General features: G+C 38.3%; 1 protein-coding gene across 3 annotated transcripts in view; it reads right to left on the bottom strand.

Annotated features, from left to right (window-relative positions):
• Positions 1-16,854, bottom strand: part of TMCC1 (transmembrane and coiled-coil domain family 1) — a 136,136-nt gene that overhangs the window by 102,895 nt on the left and 16,387 nt on the right. For 2 of the 3 annotated variants that reach the window (XM_081318642.1, XM_081318643.1), the window contains one exon: positions 12,671-13,388. In XM_081318642.1, the coding sequence (XP_081174768.1) occupies positions 12,671-13,222 (552 nt within the window). In that variant the 5' untranslated portion in view covers positions 13,223-13,388. Of the gene's footprint in view, positions 1-6,773; positions 6,849-12,275; positions 12,301-12,670; positions 13,389-16,854 lie in introns of those variants that run through there. The other variant, XM_081318644.1, reaches the window with a different exon arrangement.

Here is a 16,854-nt window from a genome sequence, read left to right as displayed (position 1 = left end):
TTCTGTAGTTTTAATGACACAATCTATTTCATGTTACACTTATTACTTTGTGTTCTAAAGTCCACCGTCTTTTCCTTCTGATGTCAAAAGATCAACATATCCATGAAGGTCTGGCCTATTTATTCAATTAATTTCAAACAACAAAAATACTTTTGCTAAAACATTAATCTTCCAAATTTGTACAGACCCTTTATCTGTTTATAAATTTCTTGGTCAAAATCTTGTTAAGCTCTTTACTCTTGTTTCAAAGTCTTTTAAAAATAATTTTCCTCTTTGCTTTAGTTTTTATAATCTAGAAGGAAGGCTGGTTGACTAAGTTGTTTCCTTCGTTCAACAATTTTCAAATACTTCAACTGTAAATTGATGTATCCAACAGTGATTTTAAAAAATGAGGATTTGGTGGAACTTAATGTCCTTTAAAGGTTGTGCTTGTATGTGCAAGATGCTGTTTCTCTCTCAGCTCCCTGACAAAAATAGAGGACTTTCATCCTGTGGTCTCCTCATGAGGAGCAGCAGTCCATAGTACATGAGGACAATTCTTAGTCTCTCTTTTATCCAGAAAGACTTTATTGACCAGAAATTACTGCAGGCTGCCGTTCACCGCTACAGTACAATCTTCTCTCCTTGGAAGATATCTAGTCCATCACAGAATCTCACACAGAAGCCCCCACGATTTATGTAATGCTAAGGAATGTAGCATATCTTTATGTCAGTCTAAAAGAAAAAGGCAAGCAAAAAATCTGAAATTTGTCCTCTCTGACTGGACAGGGGAAACCTTTACCTTTATATAAAGATATGGAAGACATTAATTTTTCAGGGAGAAAGCTGAAAAAGGAAGTGAAGGGAAATGCTTGAAATATCCATTTTGCCATATGGAATATTGTCTACTCTCATTTACTGAATCTGAAGCACCATCAATAATTTCTAGTCTCTCATCATTTTATGAGCTTTTAAAAACTGGAGACTTGCCTATACTGACCTTATCCTTTCTACCTTTTCTTATAATAATCTGTTTTTATTTTGTGTGTTTGCTATTCTTAAGCAGTAAAGTGTTACAGCAATAGGAGTAGACAGAAAATAAGTGGGATGGCTAAAAATATTTGAAATTACAGATTACATGGATAACTACTTGCCAGCTGCAGCACAAATTCCCTCACTACTTTCAGTAGGCAATAATTACCCTCTTTAAATTAATTATATAAAGTATTGGAGCTAGTACAATTAGCTTTTATCTCACTGTAGTTTATTTTATTCCATTTCACTGTATCTTACCTTATCTCACTGTACTGTATTTTACTATGGTTGTGCTCAAGCTTCGATATGGTCAACTGACAAATCAATAAATAATAATTGCATTATATTACAATTAGCTTCACCTGACAGCAGCATAAACTTCACTATGGCCAAAACAGGTCAGCATGTACACTTTACTTCTCCTTTATCACAACTTCACACCTGGTGGGCATCTAGTGAGAATAGGACATCTGCCATCACAGAACTAATGCACTGCTAAGTGATACTTTATGTTGAAGTTATGGACTTTTCCCATATGGCAGATTAAAATGTGGGAGGTTAGGATTTGCAGGGTTGATAGCTGGCTACTAATGGCACTGAAACCTCAGCTACAACTACATGGGCATTCACAGTAGGAACAATAGGACATAGCAGTGAAGCATAGTCTGAAAAAGCTTGCTATAAATAGCTCTATGTTATGCAAAATGCCTCATTCTGGAAGACAACAGCACCAAAAGCTGACAATGCCATTAAGAATCATATGGAGAAAATGCTGTATGATTGCTTCTACCATAGATATAAAATACATATTCTTGATAAAACTACTCAAATGTCAGACTCTAGAGAATTTCACTCTGCGGAGCACCTAATTCCCACAGCACTAAAGATATTTACCCATGTAGTAAGGCTGCATTACTATTATCCTTTTCATCTTTCCTATTACCTTCTATTATTGGTATCTTATGATTATATTACTTTGTTGTTTGTATGAACACTGAGAGCAGGTTTTGAACAGAGTAGTGGTCGTGCCTTCTTTATCCCTGCACCAATCACCTACAGCCTACAGCTTCTCCTTCAGGGCCCCATGTCAACTTGCATAGCCATGTTTTAAGGTTCTTTCTGAAAGCCAGAAGAGAGGAGGTGGATCTCACCTCCAGCAGGCCATAGCAGAAAATGGTCTTCTCCTGGACTCCACCAGCTGAAATTCCTTGTTTAAAACACATCACCAAATATTGCATCCCCGACTGTTGTATGTTTTACTTTATATATGTCTTTGTTATTTTTATTGTGCTCTATTTTGTATCATTGATTGTAATAATAAAGACTGACTACCTCAAAGACAGAAGCTAATTGCTGAAGGTATCTTAGTGCCTCACCTATGCTATGTTATTATAGCAAACCTGGCTTTTCGATCTATCTGGCCTGGACTGAGGGGGTTTTTAGTTTTAAGTTTTAACATAGTTTTATTGTTGGGTATTATTAATTTAATTCTTTTTAATTCTATTTATCTTAATTTATATTGTCTTTTAAATATTGCCCTGTAAACCGCCCTGAGTCCTTTGGGAATAAGGCGGTATAGAAAACTAACTAACTAACTAATTAATTAATTAATTAATTAATTATGAGCATCCTAAATGCCAAGGAGGACATCCTATGCTAGATTAGCCCATTCTGTTGGCAAAAACTAGAACCAGTAGGAGTTCAAGGAAGGTAAACTTTGGAAGACCTATTTAGGACCTACCTGAAGTGCTGGGGCACAAAGCCAATTATATGTTAGCAATCCTATGAGACCTGAAGATGAAGGGAAGCATGATTAGCCACCATCACAATCACCCAGAATGGAATGATCTCCCTAGTTGCAGAGATAGCTCAAGCAGAGAAGGGATGACAGATAAAAGGAGGAGGCTGGAATATCATCATATTTGTGTCGGAGGTACCAAAGCCGCTTCTGGGTTGAAGGTGCTTTCAGTTGAAAGGATTAACCAGTGATATTATCACTGTCAGGTGATGTCCTTGCTAATGTGCCCACTGAAGTGGTACCTATCTATTTTCATAATTGCTTGTTTTCAAACTGCTAATCAGCATGAGCGAATAACTGGAGCTCACCCTGCCACATAGCAGCACTTGGGTCTCAAATGTGGGATTGCTGATCGTCAACTCAGCATCCTAATCAAGTGAGCTACTACATGCCTTGGAATATTATGTGCTTTACCCACAGAGACAGCAAGAGTCAAAAGTCAGGTTCCAACACTCCCCTCACTTTGGTAAGTACAAGCATACTCCCATAGCTTGGGATGATTCTTCATTCCTTGTTAAGAAAGAAAGATCTATAGGTTCTTGCATATTGTAGGATGGATGTTACAGTGAGGGAAAAATTATTTGATCCCTTGCTGATTTTGTACATTTGCTCACTGACAAAGAAATGATCAGTCTATAATTTTAATGGTAGGTTTATTTTAACAGCGAGACACAGAATAACAACAACAAAAAAATCCAGAAAAATGCATTTCAAAAAAGTTACAAATTGATTTTCATTTTAATGAATGAAATAAGTATTTGATTCCCTATCAATCAGCAAGATTTCTGTCTCCCAGGAGTCTTTTATACAGGTAGCGAGCTGAGATTAGGAGCACTCTCTTAAGGGAGTGCTCCTAATCTCAGCTTGTTACCTGTATAAAAGACACCTGTCCACAGAAGCAAGCAATCAATCAGATTCCAAACTTTCCACCATGGCCAAGACCAAAGAACTGTCCAAGGATGTCAGGGACAAGATTGTAGACCTACACAAGGCTGGAATGTGCTATAAAACCATTGCCAAGCAGCTTGGTGAGAAGGTGACAATAGTTGGTGTTGAAGAAACACAAAATAACTGTCAATCTCTCTTGGTCTGGGGCTCCATGCAAGATCTTACCTTATGGAGTTTCAATGATCATGAGAACGGTGAGGAATCAGCCCAGAACTTGTCAGTGATCTCAAGGCTGCTGGGACTATAGTCCCCAAGAAAACGATTGGTAACACATTACGCCGTGAAGGACTGAAATCCTGCAGCACCCGCAAGGTCTCCCTGCTCAACAAAAGCACATGTACAGGCTTATCTGAAGTTTCCCAATGAACATCTGAATAATTCAGAGGAGAACTGGGTGAAATGTTGTGGTCAGATGAGACCAAAATCAAGTTCTTTGGCATCAACTCAACTCCCCATATTTGGAGGAGGAATCCCCACCATCAAACATAGAGGTGGAAACATTCTGCTTTGGGGGTGTTTTTCTGCTAAGGGAACAGGACAACTTCACTACATCAAAGGGACGATGGACGGGGCCATGTATCATCAAATCTTGAGTGAGAACCTCCTTCCCTCAGCCAAGGCATTGAAAATGGGTCATGGATGGGTATTCCAGCATGGCAATGACCCAAAACACACAGCCAAGGCAACAAAGGAGTGGCTCAAGAAGAAGCACATTAAGATCCTGGAGTGGCTTAGTCAGTGTCCAGACCTTAATCCCATAGAAAATCTGTGGAGGGAGCTGAAGGTTCGAGCTGCCAAACGTCAGTCTTGAAACCTTAATGACTTGGAGAGGATCTGCAAAGAGGAGTGGGACAAAATCCCTCCTGAGATGTGTGCTAACCTGGTGGCCAACTACAAAAGACATCTGACCTCTGTGATTGCCAACAAGGGTTTTGCCACCAAGTACTAATTCATGTTTTGCAAAGGGATCAAATATTTCAGTCATTAGAATACAAATCAATTTATAAGGTTTTTGAAATGCGTTTTTCTGGATTTTTTGTTGTTATTCTGTCTCTCACTGTTAAAATAAACCTATCATTAAAATTATAAACTGATCGTTTGTCAGTGGGCAAACGTACAAAATCAGCAGGGGATCAAATTTTTCCCCCTCACTGTATGTTATGTTACGTCAGTGAGCAGAAGAAAAATAGATATAGTACTCTCTTTATAGTGGGACTCACAATGTTCCTGTATTTTCCTCACAGCATGCTGTACTCCCACAAAATAGTAATAGCACTTTACAGCTTCCTAGTGCTTTACAGCCCACTCTAAGTGATTTACAGAGTCAGCAAATTGTCCCCAACAATCTGGGTCCTCATTTTACCAACCTCAGAAGGGTGGAATCCTGAGTAAACCTCGAGCTGATTGGGATCGAAGTCCTGGCAGTAGGCAGTTACGGGTCCCAGATAAGAGAATTATAAAATAGGTGATGTGGAAAAGATGGAGCTTCTGATTATCCTTAAAACCAGCTGCCTTTATTAGATATTTACAAAACTGCCATTGGACAATGACTAAGATCCAGTTCACTCCCTTGTGTCTAAAATAATAATCAGACCTCAGCATCAAGCAAAAGAAACATTAATGACAGCTGCCATTGCTACTGGCTCCAGTCATATCTGGTTTGGGGTGAGACCAGGTGGTTCTGCTCTAAAATCATGTCATGCTACGCAGAGATGACTGACTTAATTGGACAAAGTAAGTAAAATTTGTTGATCTCTGCACAGATGTTGCAAATGCAAAAATATGCAGCATGCATATTTGTTCGTAAAAAAATATAAGTCAATACTGAAATAAGGGAATTTGTTAATGTGAAGCTCATAGGCTTATGTGTTGCATCTTACCCATGTTTTTGTGTATGTTTCACTAACTGTAAAAATGGTGCTTAATTGTTGCTTCCATAGCTTGCTATACATTTTTAAAATAAAAAAAAAACATTTTCTTGGCCAGTTAATCTGGTTTGGTGCACTGGACCTATGGTATTATCACTTACTTTTACGGATAAAGCACAAAGTAGCCAAAGACTTATTACAAGTTCTATTGTTTTCTTCTATGGACTACACAAAACATTAGCTTTTGTTTCTTACGAACCAGAACACACAAAATGTTATCACAGAGTTGTTCCTGGTGGGGTGTTATGGCCTGAATTCATTACAATTAAACCCAAGGTGAACAAAAGAGTGCTGGAACCAAACCAGTTTCAAATAAAACAAAACAAAAAGAAACTCTCTCTTTCTAGATTATTTAAACTTAAGCGTCTTTTCTTTTCACGACAAAGCCAAACTACAAAATATTTAGTAATGAACTAGAAAAAAACCCAAGATACCTCTTTGTTTTCCACCTTATCCATTATAATTTTGATTTACAAAACATATCTGATCCATGTATATCAGGATAAAACGCCTCACTGAATACAACATAGCACTTAATGCATACAATTACAATTTCTGCCTACCCAGCATAACGTCACTTTAATATATGTAAATCCATGCGAGACATTTTACGTTACCAAACGAAATCTAATTTTCTCTGCTGTGAAAGTAAACCAAATTGCCTAGTACTATAAAAACTGTTACCTAATCGAAAACTGATAAATGATAAATGCAGAGAAATGTAACACCATTTGAATGGCAGTCAATTTTAACAATGATAAATGGCATAACCTGAAATAGTACAAAACTGTTTTTAGGTAAAACCATTGTATTTTCCTCAGGAATTCAATAAGCACAGTCACATAACAGATTCTAAGTAAAATGGATAAAAGTTATGCTATAAAGACCATTCTTTTTAATTGTTTAACGGGCACATGACTATTAAAATAGAAGACAGCAGTAGACAAAACATATATAGCTACATTAACTAAGGAGTCTTAATTTCTCCCACTGGAGGTAGTTTTATACTCTGTAGTCTTAAGATACTGTATTTTATTGCCATCTAAGACCTTAATACAATACTTCCAATATTTTCTTTTACTTACTTCACCCAGGGATCTTGGGCTATTTGGTTCTTCTTCCATGACTCTTCTGTTAAATTTTCAATTTTCTACTGACCACTATTCCAAGAGAAATTGTCCATTTAATCATTTTGCATGTTCTTGGCTCAGTTATTACTGTTACGTTTGGTCTAAAGACAAGCTTAAGAAATATTAAGTACTTATTTGACTCTTAACAAATAATTCAGCACTTTCTGTTAGGTAGTATTGTAGTGCATTGAGATTTGCTACCACTGGAGTTTCTCTATAATATAATAATCACTCAAGCAGAATCACATGTTTTGTACAACTCTGCTTGAAGATTTATACTGTACAAAGGAATTATTATTTGTGAACACTGATCAAGCTTAAGATTCTTAACTGAAAAGCAATGCTAAATCATTACAAGATAGCTCTCCAATTAAGAATCACAAACTCGTGTTGTACATTTGTTGACTGAGATTCATGTGTATTCATTGTGTGTAATATAATGAATAGCTCAATTAATTAACTAAGGTACATCACTGTTAACCCATAATGAGCTGATATTCCAAAACAGTTCTGGCTTAAGATTATTTGGTGCAGAGGGGAGTTCCAGTTCTTTAAGAAAGCTGGTATTTCCTTTAAAAGAACAACCAGGTAGATGACCACACCATTAATAATTAAGGTTGCCTGCAAATTTCCCATAATTTAAACTCACCAAAATTCCTCCACAGAATATAATTACAAATTGAGGATTTTGTCATCATAACTGAAAGAATTTTCAAGACTAGTGTGTAGCATTCTTATTCTAGAAGAAGAATGCTGTCCATACACAACTGTACTTCTGTTAAAGTGACCACACCTTCCTGCTTTTACGCATAATTCATGAGAATTTTTACAAAACTATTTTGAGCGTTCTGTTTGTTTTTCAAATTTCTTAAAAATCAAGAACACATATTGGGACACGTATCGTTATATTACAAATCCCTTTGTTGGAGAAGATGGATCAAACTAGGAATTTACAATGTTTTTTAAAATGTTAACAATTTTGCTATCTTTACCAAGCATTTTGTATATTGGTTCTTTTCTTTTGAGCACATGTAAAGAAGCCCGTTTCAATACCCTTAGCATCCTTTGCTCAGGTGTTTCTGAGGCTTTTTTGCTTTCTTCATTCCTTTTCTGTTATTGTGGGTAACTGTCATTTCCCTTCCTCCAACTACCAACACCACTAAAACTAGCTGCTTTTCAGATCGTTATTAACCCTTTTAATAGGTTTAGTTTTAATTAAAACTATTAGAGTTTTTTTTTCATATTGTCTTCTTATTTTTTATTTTTTTTTTGCTAATTGGAACTGTGCCTTCTCAATTGCCTTATCTAGTTCACCTGTCCATATTCAGCTTCTTTCTTATTAGCCTCTCCTACCGTGGGATCCTGTTTACAAAGCCCTGAAATAATTAACATCTTTTTTTCTGAAAAACAAAACAAAAAAAGAAACAAAACCGAGGCACATGTTCTCATTCAGCTCTGAATTCCCTTAAAATGTGGAGCCTTGGTGGAGCAGTGGGCTAATGCCTCCTTAAGTAACACCAGCTGCCTGCAATTAGTGCAGGTTCGAGTCCCACCAGGCTCAAGGTTGACTCAGCCTTCCATCCTTCCGAGGTAGGTAAAATGAGGACCCAGATTGTTGGGGGCAATAAGCTGACTTTGTAATAATGCCGCTTGGGGGGGGGGTGAAAGCCCTAATAAGCAGGCATATACATAGAATGAAGGCTACTGCTAAGCACGTTGATTTGTGCTTAGATTGTAAGCCGCCCTGAGTCTTCAGAGAAGGGCGGGATATAAATGGGATTAAAATAAAATAAAAAAATAAAAAAAATCATTAACTCCAGCATTATATGGTCATTTTCTCACAATTACATGTTTCCTCCTACCTCCTCAACTAAGTCTTCCCTACTGATTAAGATGAAGTCAAATATAACTAATTCTATTGTGTCTTCCCTTCCTTCACCCTTTGAAGGAGAAACTGTCAGCAACACAAGTCAAGGATTCCTGGATAAGACTGCACTAGTCCAAATCTGTCTCACAGCAGATACCAAAGTAATTACTGCATTCAACTGCTAAGATTTCTTCCCTTTTTAAAGATCTGCAATTTTCTTTCAAAAGGCATCATCCATATCTATTCGGTTGGGTACATGTTAAGGGACAGCAACAACAGCATTGGTTTTATTTATTCTTTCTTGCAATAACTGTATCAAATAATTCATCTGGATTTCAGAGAAGGAATGAATATGTGTAACATTTCTGCCTCCTTTTCAATTGTTTGTATTCTTTTGAACAAATTGCATCCTCTTTCATAATCACTGCTGGATAAAATATCTGCATTTAAAATTACTATTCTGTCTAGAATTCTCTTTTTGTTTCAAATACCCCTAATGCTGAAAACAATAAAGAAAAAAAGAATTTAAATCAACATATGGCTTCTTATTGAGAGATTGTACTGTGGGAAGTCAGCTCCCCAGAGAAGGAAATATTAAAAGGGCAGAAAAATATATTTCCTCAAAGGATCTTAAAGAGGCAGAAAAGCATGCCCAGTTTTCTTAATAGCCCCAAGTCTCCCTCCCCCAAGCAGAAACCAGAAAATACAGATATAAATAATCCAGGAAGGATGGATGCCCCAGCTAGAAGATTAAGAAGACAAAGACACCTAAACTCTACATATCCCACCCAAACTCTAAGACAGGACATAATAGGATTAACCCACAGATGCCAAAGGGCACACCCAGACTCAGGTCAGAATACATGACACAGGAAATAGCCTCAAACAGGAACAGGAAACAACTCCAAACAAAAGGCTCAAGAAGGTATAAAAACCCACTCCCTACATGTGCTCCCCCTCTTTTTTTTTCTTCCAGAGCCATCTTCCTGTCTGGCTCTCCTCTTCAATAAACTGCAACTGTCTTTCTAAAGCAGTCGCCATGTTGTTTATCCCCGGCTTGGACTGAACCATGAAGAAGACTTTTCCTTCAACAGTACTTATCAACTATATGCCTCACTGAGTACTTTATGCTACTTGTATTCTCGATTTTAATTCAAAAATGGTTGTTCCAACAAGCGGGCCTGGACTGACTACGATTTTTAATTAGACTTTTACTGGGTTAAATTGTTTTGTAATTTTGTATTTATTGTTTAATTCTCTTGTAAATTTTTTACTTTACGTTTTTTAATTTTTATTGTTGTGAGCCGCCCTGAGTCCTTAGGGAGAAGGGCGGCATATAAATTTAATAAAATGAAATGAATGAAAATTTCATTGCCAAACTACTTAAGTGAATTAAATATAAATCAGCAAGACCACAAACTCCCTACCAAATTTAAAATTATCAAATTGCATTCACATTTCAGATGACATAAGATAAATGCACAATTTTTATTCAGTGTTAAGGAAATGTTACTGGATGGCTACAGCAGAGTTTGAACATTTGGCCAAATTTTAAATGGAAAAATTATTGCCTGTGACACTGTATGTGCAATTTTGAGATTAGAAAACAGCTAGGAGTTTCAACTAAATAGAAAGCCCTTGCAGTTGTCATAATAAAATACTCTATGTTTTGTTTAATAGGGCACTCATTAAATACACTAACTGCTTTACTGGATGTCAGAAATGTCAAAACTAATCTGCCTGAATTAAGAGAGATATTACCAAATTTAAACAGGGGGATAAACTGCATTCAGTTTGCAAATTAATGGCAAAGATTGAATGCTTATGTTTTAACGTATGATTTGCTGGCAGGCCTATTAATCCTGAGGAATGAAATACACATGATACAAACATGGCAATGAAATAGTAATTACATCCTGAAAATGCTCAAACAGCTGTAGAAAAAATATAACAATCCTCTGATCCTTTCAATACATTTTTATATCCTGACTAGGGAGAAAGGCTAGGCAATGCATAATGACTGAATACAATTGGCAGATTATTCTACAGAGATTATTCTTTCTGTTTTCTCTTTCTTTTGCAGGATTTTAAACCCCAACTATTCAGCATACTATTTTTTCACATTACTGGAAAATACATGAATTTCTTCAAAATAATAACGCATTTCAAAAGATAACTATGGTTTAGCCACAATACATAATATTAGAGACTCAAAAACTCTGAATATCCATTTTAATAGAAATTATTTCACACAGAGTGCATAACAAATGTTAGTAGTTGATGAATGATTAATAAAGAGTAATTTTAACCTTAACAGAGTTAACTTAATGAACAGAAACTGAAGTTCTTAGATCAGATGATTATCAATACAGTATTTTTAACTTCACAGCTGTTTTCTTCTTTAATCAGCAATTCATGATATATGCTTTCTCTGTAAATCGCAACTTGAAAACCCATTTTTTAAAAATTCATACAAAGGAAATTATCCAGAATATTTGAATATACACAGAACTTTATTGTCAAAGGCAGGAGGAAAATCTGTTGGCCAAATACATTTCAATTAATGCTAATAATTAACTATATGTTGTAGCTATATGAAGTATTGTAAATGTGAATAAAATTTATAAGTCTGAGATACAATATTAAGAGTAAAGACTTGCTAGATACCAATTAGGATTGTGAAATGACAAGCACAATACATCTTGAACAGTGGAGCTACACTTAATGGTTTTAAGTGGAAAAAGCAGTGGCCATGTCAACTTTAACTGGTAGTTCATATTACAAAATATGCCTTTAGATTGTATTTCACTGGGCTTCACACTTCTTCAGAAGAGATAGTGAAGAGAAAGATGTATTGTTTGTTACTACAGATGCACTAATCACTAGTGTTAATAGGTGCCTTCACCTTCTGAATGTGCTCAAAATTGATGTAGATATTCTAAAGAATAGAATTATTTGCTTGATCAGAATTCAGTTTAGTTTTGGACTTAGTGTTATCAAATATCAGCAAGAGGTTCAGCAGAGCCAGAATAGCCAATTCTCTCAATTCAAATGCCACTACAATGCATTCACAAGTGACTAAAAATAATTCACTCCTTTGGCCAAATCTGAAACATTTCTGTCAGGGATCTAAATACAATTTATATAAATACAATGAATTAAATATTATTTTGGAGAATGAGGTAAATTCTAAGTTATGCATAAATAATTTTACATTTGGAATATTAAAAGAATATAGGATAGCAAATTAGACTGCATTATCTATTACCTTTATCTTGTTAACCATTAACTGCAGAAAATGCTTCATCACTAAGAAATCCACTGATCTAGGAGTATTAAACTCCACAACTGCAATTTCATGTAATAGAATTGTTGGGCTACTTTACACAAATCCATATATTTATGGATTTAAACTAATATCAAACCAAAAAACCCAATTTTGGGGTTAATATTATTATTTTTGAAATGATTTATATGAAAGGCTTCTTCTACTTTGTCCAAAGACTTTTTAAAAGCTCTAAAAACAATACAACTCAAGAGTGTTTACATTCTCCAGAAAGCTATACTATTATTTAGATTTATATGCTTACCCTTCAAAACCAGATTTCAAGGCAGCTTTACAATATATGAAAATCAAGCAAAAAAAGAAAAAGAAAGAAATCAGGACATATATAATAAAACATAGCTGATTTGCTAATGTATTCTTTTATTTAAAAATGAAGTTTATATAGTCTTCTTAAAGTATGATAGCCAATTTTTTTTATCTGGCCTCTATTTTTCCTCAACACTTTTAAAAATGGCATTTCAGTATCTTATAACACGGGTGTCAAACTGCCGGCCCACGGGCCGGATGCATCATCCAGAAGCCATGCCCACCCCATTGCCAGCAATGGCAAAAAGACTCCGATACGCTGCACGACGTCACGTGACGTTGCAAGTTTGACATGTCTGATCTTATAAGAAAAATAAACTTTTCTATACTCACCCGATCTGCTGATCCAGCTTCTTCACCAGCTAAGCAGATAGGAGAGGCCATCTCCAGAATTGATAAATTAGATGGAGCATCAGTAGTAGATGAGGATCTGGGACGGCCTGAATTAATATCTGGGACAGACTTCCTGTTGATCTGAGGACTTCCTTTCGGAGGATCTGACTTGCCCCGTCTGCTATGAAGGCTTGTTCCTCTCTTCATTTTAGGTGGCACTCTGATTTGTTGGAGAACTCTATTCAGAGCTGTAGAGTGGGTAGAAACACCATCAATTTCAGCACAGCAGGTGTTTTGGCTTTCCAGTTCTGTTTCAGGTTCAATATCAACCTGAGCTTGTTGAACATCATGTGGAGATACTGACGACCTCCTACGCTGAGGCTGGAAGAGGTGCTTCAAACCTTGACCAATTACATTAATGTTCTCCAAGGCATTGTGGGTAATTTTTGACAGCTTTTGTTCAGATTCATGCTGCCTTTTGTTTTCTGGATCTTGAGTTTTGCTTCCAACATCAGGGTCATCATAGGGTTGTTCACCACTAGAAGGCTCCATCAGGTGACAACACAAGTTTATTTAACAAGTCAAACACAAATGTGTTGGGTCTTTAAATTTTGTTTTTGTTTTTTGCTAAAAAATGCCAAGATTGTCAGCCAATAAAGTGTGCATTGCTTCAATTGTGTATATACATACAGCTGTGCCACGCTGGTCTCATGCTTATCTAATGTTAAAGAAAAACCTAAAGTTATCCATCATGCACAGATTAATATATATCCATGTGAAAACATGCAATTAGTTTACTCTTCCCTCAAATTCTAAAGCACCTTATGAAGCATCTTTTCACCATGGAGATTTAAATGTATTATCTATTGAGTGCAGAAATACAACTTATGTAAAATTTGTTTTTATTAAGAAAAAAGTCCAAACAAAGAACTGAAAACTATAAGCCATGCTTCTCTGAAAAAATGCTGCTATGCTAGAAGCAGGGGAAAAAAGTTAGAACGATATGAAATAAAACTATGAATTTTATCTCATAATACAGAAAATATCTAGTGGTATAATATTGCTAAAAAATTAAACAATGGGTGAAAAAATATTTTCCCATGTTTTGGTAAAACACAAACATTGAACAAACTGAAATATATACAAAAATCTATCATTAGTGTCTTAAAAATATTATACGTATTGTTTTTAAATATGTTTGTAGTATGAATCTTAAAAAGTATAATTAATTCCAATAATTAAAATGCATTGGTTTTATTTTTATTTATTGTGAGAAATGATGCTACAAGTAATATAGCATCTGTTCATTTTTTTATTAGGAGCAGGTAGATAGGCAAACAATGCTGAGAAAATGTAAAATTATTAGCAATCAAGGCACATATTCAAAAAAATAAAGCCAACCCCTACAAAAAAAACTTTTATTTTCAGAGGAAGCAAAGCTATATAGTGAGAAGCAATGCTCAAAACTCTTAGATTTAACAGATTTGTTTTCAGAATCTGAAGTGCTATTAGCAGTTTCTACTTCTACTTCATTTCATGGATTTTGCAAATTTGTTGCAAAAATTTTGCTACCATTTCAAAGATTATCTGCCATCACTTGTTTCCAACTGATACATAAGGTGTTCATATTTCTAGTATAATGTATTTCACATATTAACCATGTAAAGCATTACTGAAAAAGAAAATACAAGGAATATATACTTATTCTTTAAACTTATTTTTGGAATTTGGTTTTTGGAGAAAAAATAATAAAATGTCTTGAGGGAAAAATGAATAAGAGAAAAAAGAACAATCATTTTCTCCCAAATTTCTCAATTTTTTTTCTTCTCTCAGGCTTGTACATCTCTCATATGATATTCCTTGGTACAACTATGCCATCTAATACAGTAGGATGGCTAAGCAATAAATCGTTCAGATTCACTGGATCCACCTACAAGCTGGTATGGCTAGTGAACTATTTGTGGCCTAATTAATTATGCTTAAAGCTCATCTATAAACAATTCTAATTTAAGGATGTATTGTCATGATGCAGCATGTTTCATTCCCATCCCATAGATAAGGCTGTCTAACTTAGTATTTACCTAATCCAATGTTATAATGGGGTTTTCCATCATCTCCCAACACAAGCCTTGCTGTATGCATGGCTTATGGTACTTTGGTGGCCACTGCAGTAATGAATCAGCAAAGGCTGGGATCTGTCCAACTCTTATGTCATATTTGACAACTGCAAGCAAATCCCTATCTACTAGACAATGGATGACTATACTCACCATTTTCATTTGGGCAACAGGACAGATCATGCATGCCTAATGTCTATTATCTGATACTTTGCAAAGCACTAGTCAGACATTAGACTGGTTCCATATTTATCATCTAGATGAGGGGTCGGCAACCTGAAACAGTGAAAGAGCCACACGGAACCAGTTCTGTCACAAAAGGAAAAACTGGGAGCCGAAAAAATGTGTGTGCATGCACATACATGCGCGCATGCGCAGAACAGGGTTTCACTGAAGAGTGGAGCCTAAGGCGAGACATGCACCCACCCTGCCCCCTCCGTTTTGTTTGCAAAAGCTCTCTCGCTCTCTCATTCACTCACACTTTGCTCAAAAAAGCTTCCCTCTCCCTCTGTTCACTCACACTTTGCTTGAAAATGCTTCTCTCTTGCTCTCATTCACTCGAAAGGCCAGCCATGGCACCTCCATTGACTTCCATGAGGACGCTTGGTAATGAAGGGGACGATTGAAACCGCTCCCGGTAGTGCTGCTACTGCTAATTTTTCCACTTGCTGCTTGGTTCTGATGAAACCGGAGAACCCCCGGATGCCACTGCTGGGGATGGAGGAGGCTGCCCGGGTTCGGCCGTAGCAGAAGCTGACGACAGTAGCGGTGGAGGCGGCGGCAAGAGAGACGCTGGAGGTCTGCTGCATCTCCATCAGCCTCCGCCTCCCAGCAGAAACAAATTCCTGTGCTGGCCCCAATGGCAGCAGCAGGCCGGGCAATCGCTCCGGCGCCGGCAGCTGCTGTTGGGGCGGCCTAGTGCGCTCACCGAGAGACACTGGAGGTGCTCCAGGCCCGGTGTGGGGCCGCTGCGCTCGCCGTCTTTGGCGGCTATGGCAGCACCGCCTGCCTGCCAGGCATAAGCAACAGGAAGGTGGCGGTGGGGACGGCTGCTGTTGCAGCAGCCTAGTACAGTCGGCAAGAGACGCTGGAGGTGCTTCGGCCGTAGCAGAAGCCGATGACAGTAGCGGTGGAGGCGGCAGTGAGAGAAACGCTGGAGGTCTGCTGCATCTCCGTCAGCCTCCGCCTCCCCCGTAGAAACAAATTCCCGTGATGGTCCCCATGGCAGCAGCAGGCCTCAAGGGCTGGGCAATCGCTCTGCCAGTGGCAGCTGCTGTTGGGGAGGCCCTAGTGCGCTCACTGAGAGATGCTGGAGGTGCTCCAGGTCCGGCGTGGTACTGCTGCACTCGCTGTTTTTGGCAGCACCGCCTGTCTGCCGGGCATAAGCAACAGGAAAGCAGCGGCGGCGACTGCTGTTGCAGCAGCCTAGTGTGCTCACAGAGAGACGCTGGAGGTGCCCCCTTTTCTCCGCTGCCTGGCCCGAAGGAAGAGGAGGTGAAGGCAGCAGCTCCGCCAGCCTCCACCATGCCCTTCTTTCAGCTGCCTGGCCTGAAGGAAGAGGAGGCAAAGGCAGCAGCTCCGCCAGCCTCTGCCACCCCCTTTTCTCCGCTGTCTGGCCGAAGTGGAGCCTCTTTCTTTGGGCCAGGCAGCGGAGAGAAGGGGGCAGCAGAGGCTGGCGGAGCTGATGCCTTTGGCTCCTCTTCCTTTGGGCCAGGCAGCAGAGAGAAGGGCGCGGTGGAGGCTGGCAGAGCTGCTGCCTTCAGCTCCCCTTCCTTCAGGCCAGGCAGCAGAGACAAAGGGGGCGGCGGAGGCGACATCGCGGCAGAATCTGGAGACTGAAGGTGCTGCATTGCCATAAGGGAGGGGAGGGATAAACGGTACCCACTCCGACAGGGTGCAGCAAGAGGAACCGCCGCCTTTGCCGCCACCAAGCCCTGGGCAGGTGGATCCCCATGCGGTGGCGTGGACGTCTCTGGGTTCCTGCACAAACGGCAACGGGGGAGGTGCGCCAATGGCTTGGATTTGTTGCCAAGGTCAGCAGGCCTGGCAGGCACCGTGGGGGAATCT

This window comes from Vipera berus, assembly GCF_964194415.1.
Source record: "Vipera berus genome assembly, chromosome: 2".
Lineage (NCBI taxonomy): Eukaryota > Metazoa > Chordata > Lepidosauria > Squamata > Viperidae > Vipera > Vipera berus.
The sequence above is the reverse complement of the archived record's forward strand: the minus strand, read 5'-3'. Positions and strand labels throughout refer to the sequence as shown.